This window comes from Leucoraja erinacea, chromosome 28, assembly GCF_028641065.1.
Source record: "Leucoraja erinacea ecotype New England chromosome 28, Leri_hhj_1, whole genome shotgun sequence".
Classification (NCBI taxonomy): Eukaryota; Metazoa; Chordata; class Chondrichthyes; order Rajiformes; family Rajidae; genus Leucoraja; species Leucoraja erinaceus.
The window spans coordinates 24127602-24142309 of record NC_073404.1 but is presented as its reverse complement, the minus strand read 5'-3'; the positions used below and the strand labels follow the sequence as shown (position 1 = coordinate 24142309).

At 47.0% G+C, this 14708-nt stretch overlaps 1 protein-coding gene across 1 annotated transcript in view; it reads left to right on the top strand.

The window, feature by feature from the left end:
• The window catches only part of auts2a (activator of transcription and developmental regulator AUTS2 a), a 946702-nt gene that overhangs the window by 369716 nt on the left and 562278 nt on the right, over window positions 1-14708 (top strand). The window contains exon 4 of the mRNA XM_055657423.1: window positions 5248-5407. Within this exon, the coding sequence (XP_055513398.1) occupies window positions 5248-5407 (160 nt within the window). The remainder of the gene's footprint in view (window positions 1-5247; window positions 5408-14708) is intronic.

Sequence of the window (14708 nt, the reverse complement as noted above, 5' to 3'; positions counted from 1 at the left end):
GATTTTAATAGCTGCTCTTTAAAATTGCTTTAAAATACAAAAATTGTTGCATTCATCAGTACAATTATAACAAGTGGTCATCTCTAATTATTCGGTCGGTGATGGGTTCAGTCGACATATACTATACATACTTATATATCGCAATGTTTAAGAAACGCTGGCACGGGCAGTCACGGTGGCGCAGCGGTAGAGTTGCTACCTTACAGCACTTGCAGCACCTGAGACCCGGGTTCGATCCCAACTACTGGTGCTGTCTGTACGGAGTTTGTTTATTGTCCCCGTGACTGCGTGCGTTTTCTCTGAGATCTTCGGTTTCCTCCCATACTCCAAAGACGTACAGGTATGTTGGTAAATTGTCTTGGTATAAGTGTAAATTGTCCTTAGTGTGTGTGTGTGTGTGGGGACAGTGTTAACGTGCAGGGATCGCTGTTGGCGCGGACCCGGTGGGCCGAAGTTGCCTGTATCTCTAAAGTAAACTAAACATTTAGATAGGTGCATGGAAATGAATGAATGAATAAGTTTATTGGCCAAGTATTCACATACAAGAAATTTGCCTTGGTGCTCTGCCCGCAAGTGCCAACATGACATACAGTGACTGTTAGGAATGACACATAAAACATTAAACGTTAATAAGGATAGGCTTAGAGGGATGTGGGCCAAATGCTGGTAGGTGACTAATGTAGTTGGGGCATGTTGGTCGGCATAGGCAAATTGGGCCAAAAGGCCTGCTTCCACACTGTATGACTCTATGTAGAGTGTATATGACTTTTTTTCCAGCATGACAAAAAAATCCACGAGGAAAAAGATAGTCGGGGAAGGAGTTCGTAGATCACGAAAATATTGATTTTTTTTTAGGTCCTTTTAACTTGGCAGAGGACTTGTGAGTGGGACAGGCCCTTTACTCATTGAGAAATGTCAACTTCAGTCCTGCAATTGCAAGCACTTGACTGCTACATACTGGGATTCACAAAATGAGCTGGATATTTCAGTTGTATTTCCACAAATTCTCTTGGACGTAGTACAAACTGTGGGATGGGCGAATGCCAAAAATTGCAAGGAACCTGTTGTAAGCCGCAAAGTTATCGAAGTATTTTCAGATTCCGAAGACCATCTGAAGAAGGGTCTCGACCCGAAATGTCAGCCATTCCTTCTCTCCAGAGGCGGGACTTGCCCCGTTGAGTTACTCCAGCTTTATTGTGTCTATCTTCTATTTTTAGATTAACTGCCTTCTCACTGCCTGCTATTTAATACCTTCACGGAGATGGCATTTAAATAAGCCTCACGGAAACTATATTCACTGTGCCGTGATCTTAATAAGTAGCCAGCCTTGGCGTACCATTCACTCTGCAGAATGTACTTCATTCTGAGTACGCTCAAGAGGCTCTGAAGAGACATGAAGCATCTTATCATTTAAAAAGGAGTGCCTGATATGAGAGTTTGCGTAAATTAATGATGGTGCAATTAAATGCTCTGCAACAGCATTGCTGCCGATGACCATGCGGAGGGGAAGAATGATCACATTGAACCTTCTGTAAAATATAATCTGAATCTTCAAGAATCTGTGACTTTTCTATGGGTTACTAGCACCATCTGCAGGCTGTTGTAGAAGTGCAGGCATGTCAGTTAGAATTGACACACAAAAGGCTGGAGTAACAGTGGGACAGGCAGCATCTCTGGAGAGAAGGAATGGGTGACGTATTGGATCAAGACCCTTCAGAGAGAAAATGGCTACGCGAGATATAGACGGCGACCCGAAACGTCACCCATTCCTTCTCTCCAGAGATGCTGCCTGTCCTGCTGAAGCTACTCCAGCTTTTTGTGTCTATCTTCGGTTTAAACCAGCATCTGCTGTTCCTTCCCACACAATTTAGAATTGAGTTAGAAGTAGAATTGAGTTAGAATTAGAATTGAGTTACAATTAGAATTGAGTTACAATTAGAGTTGAGTTAGAATTGAGGCTTGAGGTCTAGTGTAGTAAACCTACATGAAGCTTTTCAGGTTACCTTTCTCCAAGGTGGGTGACATGGGTACCATCGAGATCCAGCTATCTGAATTGCACTCACAATAGCACTCGGTTAGAGGATGTGATTTTTTTTGTTCCCATGTTCATTTAAACATATAAAATCTGATATGAATCAACACAGGGCTGTGCAGGGAATGGAGGGGTATGGATCACAGAGGAGATTAGTCGTGATTCACAGGCCTGCATCAGTCTGGGGCTTACCTTGCCTTACCTGGATCGGGGGTGATCCAGTACTTCTAACATGTGGATCAGACTTTGGGACTTTTAAAAAACTTTTCTTTGTAAACGGCACCAAAATTTGGCGACTGTGCATGTGCAGGTTGTGCAAAGGAATTTGTGCGAACTTGACGATAAAGAACCATTGTCTCATTGCATCGTGCTCAGCATGGACATTGTGGGCTGAAGGGCCTGTTCCTCGGTTGTACTGCTGTGTATTCTACATCATAACAAGGAACTGCAGCTGCAGACTAACCAAAGAAAGACACAAAATGCCAGAGTAACTCAGCAGGTCAGGCGGCATCTCTGGAGAACATGGAAAGGTGATGTTTTGTGTTGGGATCCTTCTTCACACTGATCCAGATACAAATCTGCAATTGTCTCGCTGATAAAAAGCAGTGGATTCTCTTTATAATTACAGCTTTTTAGGACACTCCAAGATATAATCAGCCATTACTGGATTGGCTGTAATTGGAAAGGTTCCAGATGATTTACACGATGTCTGGAACAATATTCGTCTTCTCAAATTTACCAGAAGTAAACGATATTGAGAGTTTCTATCACATTGCATTGAAAATATTTGATAAAGGTTATGAAAAGGATGGTTAAATGTCCAATACTTAGATACTGATCGCATATGAAAACCAGCATGAACTCCGATAGAAGTGTTTTGGAATGTGGGGTTTGGAGTGGAAATAAGGGGCAGGATCAGATATTCCACATTGCTGATCAGATTTATGGAGAACAAGGCTGAGTATGGGGGAAAATAAGCTGCAAAGTGCTGGATTAACTCAACGGGTCAGGCAGCATCTCTGGAGAGCGTGGACAGGCGACATATCAGGTCGGGAGTTGTGAGAGGGAAGCAAAGATCTCGGAGAAAAGCCACGCAGGGCACGGGGAGAACGTACAAACTCCGTACAGACAAGCACCCGAGGTCATGATCGATTCTGGGTGTCTGGCGCTGCAATGCCCCTGTCCCACTTAGGAAACCTGAACGGAAACCTCTTGAGACTTTGCGCCCCACCCAAGGTTTCCGTGCGGTTCCCGGAGGTTGCAGGTGGTTGCCAGCGGTTGCAGGTAGTGGAAGCTGGTAGGGAGACTGACAAACACTTCCGGGAACCTCCGCACGGAAACCTTGGGTGGGGCGCAAAAAGTCTCCAGAGGTTTCCGTTCAGGTTCCCTAAGTGGGACGGGGGCATTAGGCAGCAGCTCTTCTGCTGCACCACCGTGCCGGAGTTGGCGGACTGGATGGAGCCTTCTCTAAAATAAGGTAAAAACAAAGACCTGCAGATGCTGGTTTACACCAAAGATAGACACAAAGTGTTGGATTAACTCAATGAGTCAGGCAGCATCTCTGAGGGGAAAAGGATGGGTGACGTTTCAGGCAGGGACCCTTCTTCAAAATAATATAGATGCATGTCCAATGTTTGGTTCACCTATTGTAGGTGGTGCATAGGGACATAAAGTGTGGGGGAGCAGTAGGGGGGGAGGACAAAGAGAGGTACCTCTCTGGGACAGACATTTCTTTTGTTCTGGCTAGCGATCATTCAATAACTGGAGTTGGAGCCAGCAGGAAACCTGACCAGTGTGTCTGTGGTTGAGACTCTGTCGGCGCTTAAACGGGAAAATAATAGCTTTTGGAGACACAAGATGGAGTCATTTGCACACTGTATCAAACCTGGATCTCATTCAATCTGTTTCACAGCTTCACACAAAACTTGCCCGTCTTAAAATGAGATGCCTGCACTTGTGTCTCACAAGTGAAATGTAAATCGAGTTGCCAACGTCTCGGCTCATAAACAAATTAATGGAAGGCAGCCTGTGTTAGCTTGGGCGACGAAGAGGCAATGCTTTGAAGACGAGCTTTAGAAATAATCTCAGGCTAGGTTAATTTATTCTCCTTTTTACTTTTACCAGGAGGGTAAATGTTTGTTGTTTGGGGAAGGGAGTATTTAGGGTCGCTCCATGTACACAACAACATGTTTCTATTGGGGGGGTGGGGGGGGGGGGAAGCCAAACAGACTAATTGGGTCTTGTCATGACCAAGTTCCATAAATTAATGTTTATATGGGGGAAAAAATATGCTGTTTCTATTTCCTTTCCTTTCAAAAGAAAATCTTCTCGGAAGAGTTTATATTTTCTGTTTCATCTTTTACATTTCTCAGGCCAAGATGATAAAAGTCACAAAAGACAAATGTGTGAATCCAACGGTTGTGGCGCAGAAGCCAACTGAGTATTAATTAGTAAAATGAAGAGTTACTGTTATATATTCTAATGCTGTTGAGTTGCCAGGTTACCAGTCGTGTATGGATCCTTTTTTTTTTAAACTTGTACTTTGTAGTTTTGCGGGCGTCCCTTGAAGGTTAACTTCAAAACCATGATAATGTTCAAAATATCATCTAAGACCTTTTGATGTTGCAATTCTTAATAAATTGTCTGAAAATATTCATCAGCTCTGCTGCAGAATATGATGGGATTATTTGAAAAAAATATCGCAATTTCTTTCTGATTGGTGACAACGTTTCTTATTAGAGTGATGACCTTCACGGACACTGTTCTCCCCACTTGATTTCCATTAAATCCCCCCCCTCCTCACTTTAAACCTATGTCCTCTGGTTCTCAATTCCCCTGCTCTGGGCAAAATACCCAATCGATTTCTCTCACGATTTTGTACACCACTGTAAGATCACTCCCTCATCCTCTTACACTCCAAGGAGTAGAGTTCCAGCCTGCTCAACTTCTCCCTATAGCTCTGACCCTTGAGTCCTGGCAGCATCCTCGTAAAACTTCTCTGCACCCTTTCCCACTCAACGACATTGCGTCGGATGGTATTTTCCGTGTTTGTTCCCTTCGTTGTTTCAGGAGGTTATAACAATCTCTCTGCACAAACTTAGAATCGTCTCGCCTTGCCTCTGGATCACGTAACAATGATCTCTCAGCTCTTGCCCAGCCGTTCCTTCTGCCGCTTTGTGCAGTTTCTCCCTGTTTTTCATCCCCATTATTAACAGCAAAGCCCTGGGAGTCGACGTGGAGAAGCCACAGGAGTGTGGGAGCGTTTGCAGCCAGACCCCAAGGGATTGTCAGGACAAGGTGTTACACCAGGCATGTTTAAGCAGCTGGATCCCAAGACTGGGGTGATATTTGTAGATGTGTTCTGGTCGTGTACCAGTATATTCAGATAAATCCCAGGCATGTGTCAGTATTTGCTCGTGCACTCCAGACTTGTGTCAGTATTTGCAGATACGCCCCAGATGGGTCATATCCCAGACATATGCATGTATTGTGCAGATACACTGCAGACAAGGGACAATACTTGCAGATATGACCCCAAGCATGTGTCAGTGTTAACTAGCTTTTCACCCAAAGCTTATCACCGTGCCTCGGCACACGTGACAATAAACAAAACTGAACTGAGAGTTTGCAGATGTGCTCGAGACTTGTCAGTATCTGCAGATATTGCCCCATGCAGGCATCAGTATTTGCAGATATACTCGTGTCAGTATTTGCACATACACCCCAGCCATGTATCAGTATTTGCAGATACGCCACCGACATTGGTCAATATTTGCAGGTGTCGCCCTGACATGTGCCTGCATTTGCAGATACACCCGAGGATATGCAACAGTATTTGCAAATGCACCTCAGGGTGTGTGTGTCAATATTTGCAGGGAAACCAAAGAGGTGGACGTGAAATGGGTGAAGTAACAATTGAAGTAACTTGTTTCAGTGGCGTGGTTTATGTTGTGCTCAGTTGCGCCACCCGGAGGCAACATCTGGCGGTGTTGTTTGGCCATCCTTTGGTCGATACTAACACAGCAAAAGTGAGATGGGCGTTGCGGTGGTCTGCTGCACTGACGTGCCATCGGGCGACGGAATGAAAATCAACACCGCTGATTTTGAACAGAAGAGCCATAAGCTTATATCCTTCTTCCCTGTGGCTATCAAACTGTACAACTCCTCCCCCTTCTGTTGTGTGGTAGACTGACAACCCCCCTCTCCCTCCCCAATATTCGAACATCCCCAATCCTTTCCACTCGTCACTTTAATTTCATGTTTCATGTATTTTGTGTTTTTTATGATTCCTGGCAGATCAATTTCCCTCCTGGGATAAATAAAGTTCTATCGTATCGTAAAATGATGAAATTGTTGAAATCTGTGATGTTTTGTCCTGGTGCACATTGGTGTTCCAATGAAACGACTAGTTTGTGTTCTCAACCTTGTCCATGTTGCAGAGACACAAATATCTGCAGTGATGAGGCGAGGATTTGAATCTTTCTGATTTGAATACTGAGAGGGAAAGAAAGATCAGCCATGATTGAATGGCGGAGTAGACTGGATGGGCCGAATGGCCTAATTCTGCTCCTATCACTCATGGGTTTGTGAAAGTGTGCGGAAGTAACGGTTTGAAACTTGCATATCCGAAACCTCTCAACACCAGAGAGACGACGGGTTTGATCCTGACCTCGGGTGCTGTCTGTGTGGAGTTTGGATGTTCGCCCTGTGACCGGGTTTTTTGGGTCCCCCCCCCCCCCCCCCCTCCCCACCCACATCCCAAAGACCTATGGGTTTGTAGGTTAGCTGGCCTCTGAAATTAGTCCCAAATGGGTAGAGGGCGGGTGAGATAGTGGGGTGATATAGAACTTGTGTGAACGGCTGATTGATGTTTGGCATGTACTCGGTGGGCCGAAGGGCCTGTTTCCATACTGTATCTCAACACCAAAGCACCATGTCGGGCAAGGGGGTCCTCTGACCAGCCAAGGATGACGATGGAAGCAATTTAAGGTCTGGCACTGGATGCACATCTGAATGTTTATCAATTTAGTTTAGAGATACAGTACAGAAACATGCCCACTAAGACTGATCCCCGCACGCAAATACTATCCCACACACATGGGGGGCACTTTAAAATTAACCGACAAACCTGTACTACTTTGCAGTGTGGGAGGAAACCGGAGCCCCCCGGAGAAAACCCACGTGGGTCACGGTGAAAAGGTACAGACAAGCACCCGTAGTCAGGGATCAAACCCGGGTCTCTGGCGCTGCAAGGCAGCAACTCTACCGCTGCGCCACCGTACCGCCCAACTTGGTAAAAACATGAAGAGTTTCCACTGGTTCCAAATAATCCCCTGCAATAGCGGTGGTGCATCAAAGTCTGCCTCTGCAATCGGTCAGCAACAGTGGGACTGGATGACTTGGACTTGGATGTTTGAAACTGGCCACAGCGCAGAGGAGCGGGCTGGCCGGAGAAGAAAGAAAGCCGATTTGAACATTGGGAAGTGAAATCAATACCAGTCTCTTCTTCTAATGGTCTGACCCACCGGCTCATTGGCAAACGCTAATCCCCAACAGAGTCATCAAGCTGAACTTTAAAACCCAATCCATGCACATCCTGGGAGATGACAGAGCAGCCTATCTGGTAACAGCTTTAGTATAGGAATGCGCAGTTTCTATTCTCGAGCTGCTTAAAGCATTCAGCTATCAGCTCATGCCTTATTCAGTGCCTTTTGTCTCCTGTTTCAAAATATAACCTATTTGTTCAGACTTAATAGATATTTTACAGCCTGACATTTCCTATCAGTTGTCTTTAGGTATTAATTGCTTATTATTGGGACATTTGACCAGCTTTGCCCTCTCTCCTCTCTGATCCTAAACTCCATGTCTGTATTACCAACACGCTAGATTTGTTTGCCTCCCAGTGCTTGTGCTTCCTGCTCCTCCCTGCCCCCCCCCCCCCCCCCCCCCCCCCGCACACCCCCATCCAACCCTCTATATATGTGTCTGTATAATATAATACATGTGTATGTGTGTAGTATATATATGTATATGTGAGTATGCACACATACACTGAACTGTTTTTTTTTTTTGTTATCATATTGTTCACAGTGTACTGTGTTTAAATATTCTGTTGTCCTGCTGCAAGCAAGAATGTCATTGTTCTATCTGGAACACATGACAATAAAACACTCTTGACTTTATAGGTGGCACAGAGTGTGTGAGGTCTGAGCATCCACTCAGCAAACTCCGCTGCTGCAGTACCTCCATGCAGTCACTGAAAGGAGCTCTTCCTTTCATCGGAGGCCAGAGCCATGCCATGCGGTGATGGAGGGCGAATTTGCACCTTTTGTCCCTGAGCATTGATGTTTTGTTGGGGAGACGGGGGGTGCACAGATCGGGAGAGTGGCAACCTGGCCTGTAACCAGAGCCCTTCCCGTCAAGCAGTGGAGCAACGGTGGTGTTGCGGCCTTGCAGCTCCAGAGACACGGGTTCAATCCTCACTACGGGTGCTGTCCGCTTTGAGTTTATACGTTCTCTCCGTGACCACTCGTGTTTTCTCCGGGTGGTCCGATTTCCTCCCACATTCTTCAAAGGCGTGCAGGTTTGAAGGTTAATTGGCTTTTGTGAAATTGTCCGCAGTGTGCGGGGATACTTGTTCAGTTCAGCTTTCTTTATTGTCACGTGTACCGTGGTACAGTGGAAAGCTTTTGTTGCGTGCTAACCAGCCAGTGGAACGGCGATACATAATTCCGATCGATCCGTTTACAGTATACAGGTACCCACCTCCAGTTTAAATTCCATTTGGAATATTTTGGATGACCAAGAACCAAGAACCAAGAACATGGTAAGGGAATAACGTTTAGTGCAAGGCAAAGCCGGCAAAGTTCGAACACAGATCTCCGATGGTCCCCGATGAGGGTAGATCGTAATTCAGGACTTCTCTCTGGATGCAGTAGGGTGGTTCCGTTGCCTGATAACAGCAGTGTACGGGTGATAGTTGGTCGGCGCAGACTTAGTGGGCTGAAGGGCCTGTTTCCACGCTCTGTTCTCTCAGTATATCTGGCTGCAATAAACCAGTTCAGATTGAGTGCAGCAACATTTCCATTGCTTTGTCGCAGTGGTCAAAGCAATTCCTGGCAGCGCCTGTTCTAATGCTTTCTGATAACTCAGTTGGGATTCAATGTCTCCCCGTACCATGCAGAATGCATTAGGCTTGAGATCTCGCAGATGGAGTTGAAGTCATTAGCTGCTAAACTGGAAACGGAGACTTCAGGGGTGGTAATGTCTAGATTGCTTCCTGATGCAGAAACTAGACAAATTCAGGAGGGAAAGATTCGGCAGCCAGTTTGCACATGGCGTGGTTCCACACTCCGCAGCGACCCAGTAATCTGCTCGAGTGATACTAGCCATGGGATAAACATTGGAGAGAAATACTGCCATCGAGCCACGGCTGACATGTGCAAGGAAAACAGACGAAGAGAAGGAAGGGAAGGAACTCTGAGGAGAACCCTTTACGGTAGGGGTGCGGGGGTGGGGGGGGGAGATCTCCGCTCATTTTGAAGAGTGGCTTTGAAATGGGAGGGGAGGATAATTAGTTTGGAAATCTGATTCCTCAACCCGGCCATTGGGACAATGATTGGCTTGCCAGTGACCAACTTTTCACTGTACCTCGGTACACGTGACAATAGACTAAACCAATACAGACCAAACTGATACGTCCAGTCTGAAGAACGGTCTCTACTGGAAACGTCATCCAGTCCTTCTCTCCGTAGATGCTGCCTGTCCTGCTGAGTTACTCCAGCTTTTTGTGTCTAATACGGAAACAAGATTAAATGGTATAATGTTGAATGTAAGATAAAGACGTGGACTCGAGGTCATAGCCTCAGAATTAAAGGACTTTCTTTTAGGAAGGAGATGAGGGAGGAATTTCTTTAGTCGGAGGGTGGTGAATCTGTGGAATTCTTTGCCACAGAAGGCTGTGGAGGCCAATTCAATGGATACTTTTAAGACAGAGATAGATAGATTCTTGATTAGACCGGGAGTCGGGGGTTACGGGGAGAAGGCAGGGGAATGGGGTTAGGAGAGAAATAGTTCAGCCACGATTGAATGGCGGAGTAGACTTGATGGGCCGAATGGCCCTGTCCCTTCTATTCTGATCCCTTATGACCCAGCCAGCACCGGGGTCTGGTGGAGTTTGCATAGGGCTGAGCCTGCCACGTCGCCACTTGGAAACGTGATGAAAGTTCAACTTCACCTCTCAATCAACAGTGTACGGTCAGCCTTGTGAGCGAAAGGAGTGGCTAGAAGTGAGAAGGCACTGTCTGCTTCTTCAGTCCGAAGATGGGTCTCGACCCCAAACGTCACCATTCTTTCTCTCCAGAGATGCTGCCTGTCCCTGCTGAGTTACTCCAGCTTTTTGTGTCTACTGTTTAAACCGGCATCTGCAGTTCCTTCCTACACAAAGAGTTTATCTGAGCTTCCACCCATCAAAAAGGCAGCGGATCAATGAGGGGAAATTAAGTTGCCGGATAGTGGAGAGGGCGCTGAGCATTGGGGCCTAAGTGTTGCACATCGGAAAGAGCTAGCGGCCATTTGCTTTAGATCAGTGGTTACACAGAAAAGCTGGAGAAACTCAGCGGGTGCAGCAGCATCTATGGAGCGAAGCCTGCTGCTGCACCCGCTGAGTTTCTCCAGCTTTTCTGTGGCCTATTTCCTTCGCTCCATAGATGCTGCTGCACCCGCTGAGTTTCTCCAGCTTTTCTGTGGCCTATTTCCTTCGCTCCATAGATGCTGCTGCACCCGCTGAGTTTCTCCAGCTTTTCTGTGGCCTATTTCCTTCGCTCCATAGATGCTGCTGCACCCGCTGAGTTTCTCCAGCTTTTCTGTGTAACCTTCGATTCTCCAGCATCTGCAGTTCCCTCTTAAACACTGCTTTAGATCAGTGTTGTGCTTTTTCTAAGGTCCCATTATGTCCATTTTGTGTCACTTTCCACCTGCGTTTCATATTGAGACAGGCCGCCTTTAATCATCTTGTCGTCACTTTTCTAATATCTATATCTCTCCTTTCCCTTTCCCGTGACTTTCAGTCTGAAGAAGGGACTCGGCCCGAAAGAGTCACCCATTCCTTCTCTCCCGAGGTGCTGCCTGTCCCGCTGAGTTCCTCCAGCATTTTTGTGTCTGTATCTCCAGGTGAAGTCCTGCTGCTTTTGTGCCTCGCCACACTGACTCAGCCGGAGGTCTGGTCTGTCCATGCCACACACTGAGGCAGCTTGAAGCTCTTCAGGAACAGCACTTTGCCAGCGGGGATCAGTTTAGATGTCTTCATTAGCAGGGAGATGCCACTGGAGAGCAGACTACAGCTCTCAGTGGAGACAGGGGATGTTACCTGTGAGCAGTAAGTGGTTCTGAAGCAGCAAAGGGATGACACTTGTGGGCATATGGCTGCTCCCACAGCAGCGAACATGCTCAGAATACGGAAGGAACTGACTCTGAGGAGAAGAGTGGAAAACAGTGGGGAGTGGATACCTGCATCTCAGCGTAGGTTCACAAGGTTAATTCCCAGGGTGGCGGGACTGTCATATATGTTGTTAGAATGGAGCGGCTGGGCTTGTATACTCTGGAATTTAGAAGGAAGAGAGGTTATCTTATTGAAACATGTAAGATTATTAAGGGATTGGACACGCCAGAGGCAGGGAACATGTTCCCGATGTTGTGGGAGTCCAGAACCAGGGGCCAGTTTAAAAATGAGGGGTAGGCCATTTAGAACTGAGATGAGGAAAAACATTTTCACCCAGAGAGTTGTGAATCTGTGGAATTCTCTGCCTCAAAAGGCAGTGGAGGCCAATTCACTGGATGCTTTAAAGAAAGAGCTAGATAGGGCTCTTAAAGATAGCGGAGTCAGGGGATATGGTGAGAAGGCAGGAACGGGGTACTGATTGTGGATGATCAGCCATGATCACAGTGAATGGCGGTGCTGGCTCGAAGGGCCGAATGGCCTACTCCTGCACCTATTGTCTATTGTCTGCAGCTCGGGGTCAAGAGGTTGAGAAAATAGGGGCACCACTGCGTAGTGCCAGCTTACTGTTGCCCCATCGTCTGCCCATCCCAGAGAGGATGTCTGCTGAGCAGGTGTAGACACATGGCATGTTTGACACTTGAATTACTGTCACACACAAACTATATGGCATCACAGTGGCACTGTGCTAGAGTTGCCGTCTTACTGTACTAGAGACCCGGGCTCGATCCTGACAACTGGTGCTGCCTGTACGGGGTTTGTACATTTTGTCTGTGACCTTGTAGGTTTTCTCAGGGTTCTCTGGTTTCCTCCCACACTCCAAAGACGTATAGGTTTGTAGGTTAATTGGCTTCTGGAAATTATTCCTAGTGTACGGGTGATCGCTGGTTGGCGTGGGCTCAGTGGGCTGAAGGGCACTTTACATATTTACGTATCTCCAAACAAAACTATGGACCAAATGTGCAGTTTAGTTGGATGCAGTGGTTGGTGTCGACAAGGTGGGCCAAAGGACAACTTTCTGCACTAGAGGCTTTTATGACTTTACATCCTGCCATTCCAAGCGTAGGCTTGGCGATCGCTTCGCCGAACACCTCCGCTCGGTTCGCAATAACCAACCTGATCTCCCGGTGGCTCAGCAGCACTTCAACTCCCCCCTCCCATTCCGAATCTGACCTTTCTGTCCTGGGCCTCCTCCATGGCCAGAGTGAGGACCACCGTAAATTGGAGTTGCAGCACCTCATATTTCCCTTGGGCAATTTGCACCCCAGCGGTATGAACATTGACTTCTCTAATTTCAGGTAGTCCTTGCTTTCTCCTCCCCTTCTCAGCTCTTCCTCAGCCCACTGTCTCCACCTCTTCTCCCCCACCCCCCATGATAGCTAAGGTCAAGCAGTCTCCATGGGTCATGAAAGATATCTGTACAGACTTGACGCTTTTATTTAGAGATAAGTAAACATAGCTTGGGAACCGGCATGTTGCTCCACCAAGTCCATTCTGACCATTGATCGATCACCGGTTCACTTACTAGTTGTATGTTATCTCACATTTGCATCCACTCCCGACACATCGGCAGCAATTTACAGAGACCAGTTGATACAAACCCGCACGTCTTTGGGATCTGCGAGGAATGGTGTTTCCTGACCTAGTCGTGCAGTATTTATCCAAGCTTCCTTATCGACTCTCTGGAGCAGCTTGAACCCAGTTTGAAGGAAGAGGAGATTGACTTCAGAGGGTACACCATGTAGATTCTCCAGACACTTTCCTGGACTCCAAGGGCTACATTTTCAAGGAGCAAATTGCAAAAATTGCAATTAATTTCCGTGCCATTTAGGAGGAGGAAGCGTGTCTTGGTGGAATTTATCAGGATGTCGTGGGGAACAAACAGAGAAAGATGACCCAGTTGGGAGTCTACGGGGTCAGGAGCACAACCCCTAAAATTAGAATTTGACCTTTGAGGAATGACATTAGGAAACATTACGCACACAGAAACTCTGTTTTGCAGTTGGCGTGTTCATTATAAAATTTTAAATCTGAAAATGACAATATTTATTTCACCGAAGGTACAAATGGAGATGGTGTTAAGAAGCAGGTCACCGTGATCCTAAATTCATGTGATGGAAGCAGAATTAGGTTGTTCGGCCCATCAAGTCTACTCTACCATTCTATCACGGCTGATCTCTCTCTCCCTCCTAACCCCATTTTCCTGCCTTCTCCCTCATGACCCTATTAAATACTGGGACTGTTTGTAGGGGCCAAATGGCCCACCTGTGTTCATGTGCTCTCTTGCTTACCTTCTTCCCCCCCCCCCCCCCCCCCCCCCCCCCCCCCACCCCCCCCCCACCAAACAAGCAGTCATGCAGCATTTAATCCAAGCTTATTTATAGACTCCACAGAGTCCTCACTAGCTGGCATCTCGCAATGCCTTGAAGCTGAGCTCCGATCTAATAGTCTCGATCTATAAGAAATTTAGCTACAGGCGCTTAGTACAAAAGAAATATTGTGACGGGAAGCATTTAGGTTGGAGGAGGTAGCCCCGGACTGTTTTATTACTTAGGCCCGTGACACTTGTGATGACCGGCAGAGATGGAAGGCTATTGATTGCTTGTCACTCATGGTGCTCAGCAGATTGCACTGGCAGAGCCTGTCAGGCCGCTAATAGCAGGGAGAACTGCTTCAGCCTCTGCGCCCTGGAGAGAACGCACCAGCAGCCTATTACTCACCAGCGTTTAAGCATTCTGGAGCTGCAGAAATGAAACTGCGAGTGGGAGGTAATAATCTCACCCTGCTCAAGCTGGAGTCGGCTTTTGTGTGTGTTTTGCCCTCAGCTGTGAAATGCTGGACATTCATATTTTGAAAGTAACATTGTCCTCTCCGGCCTTTTTGTCTCTCGTGCATGTTTGAAAGCTTCCAACGTGATTTGGAGATACGGCGTAGAAACAGACACGGCCCCTTTGGCCCATCCCAGTCCGTGCCGACCAGCGAGCATCTCGCACTAACGCAATCCCACGCCAGCTGGGGGCAATTTACCATCACACCAAGCCAATTACGTTTCTGGAGTGTGGGAGGAAACCGGAGAAAACCCACACAGGTCACGGGGAGAACGAACGGAACTCCGTACGTACAAGCACCCGGAGTCAAGATCGAACCCTGTAAGGCAGCAACACTGCCGCTGCTCCACCG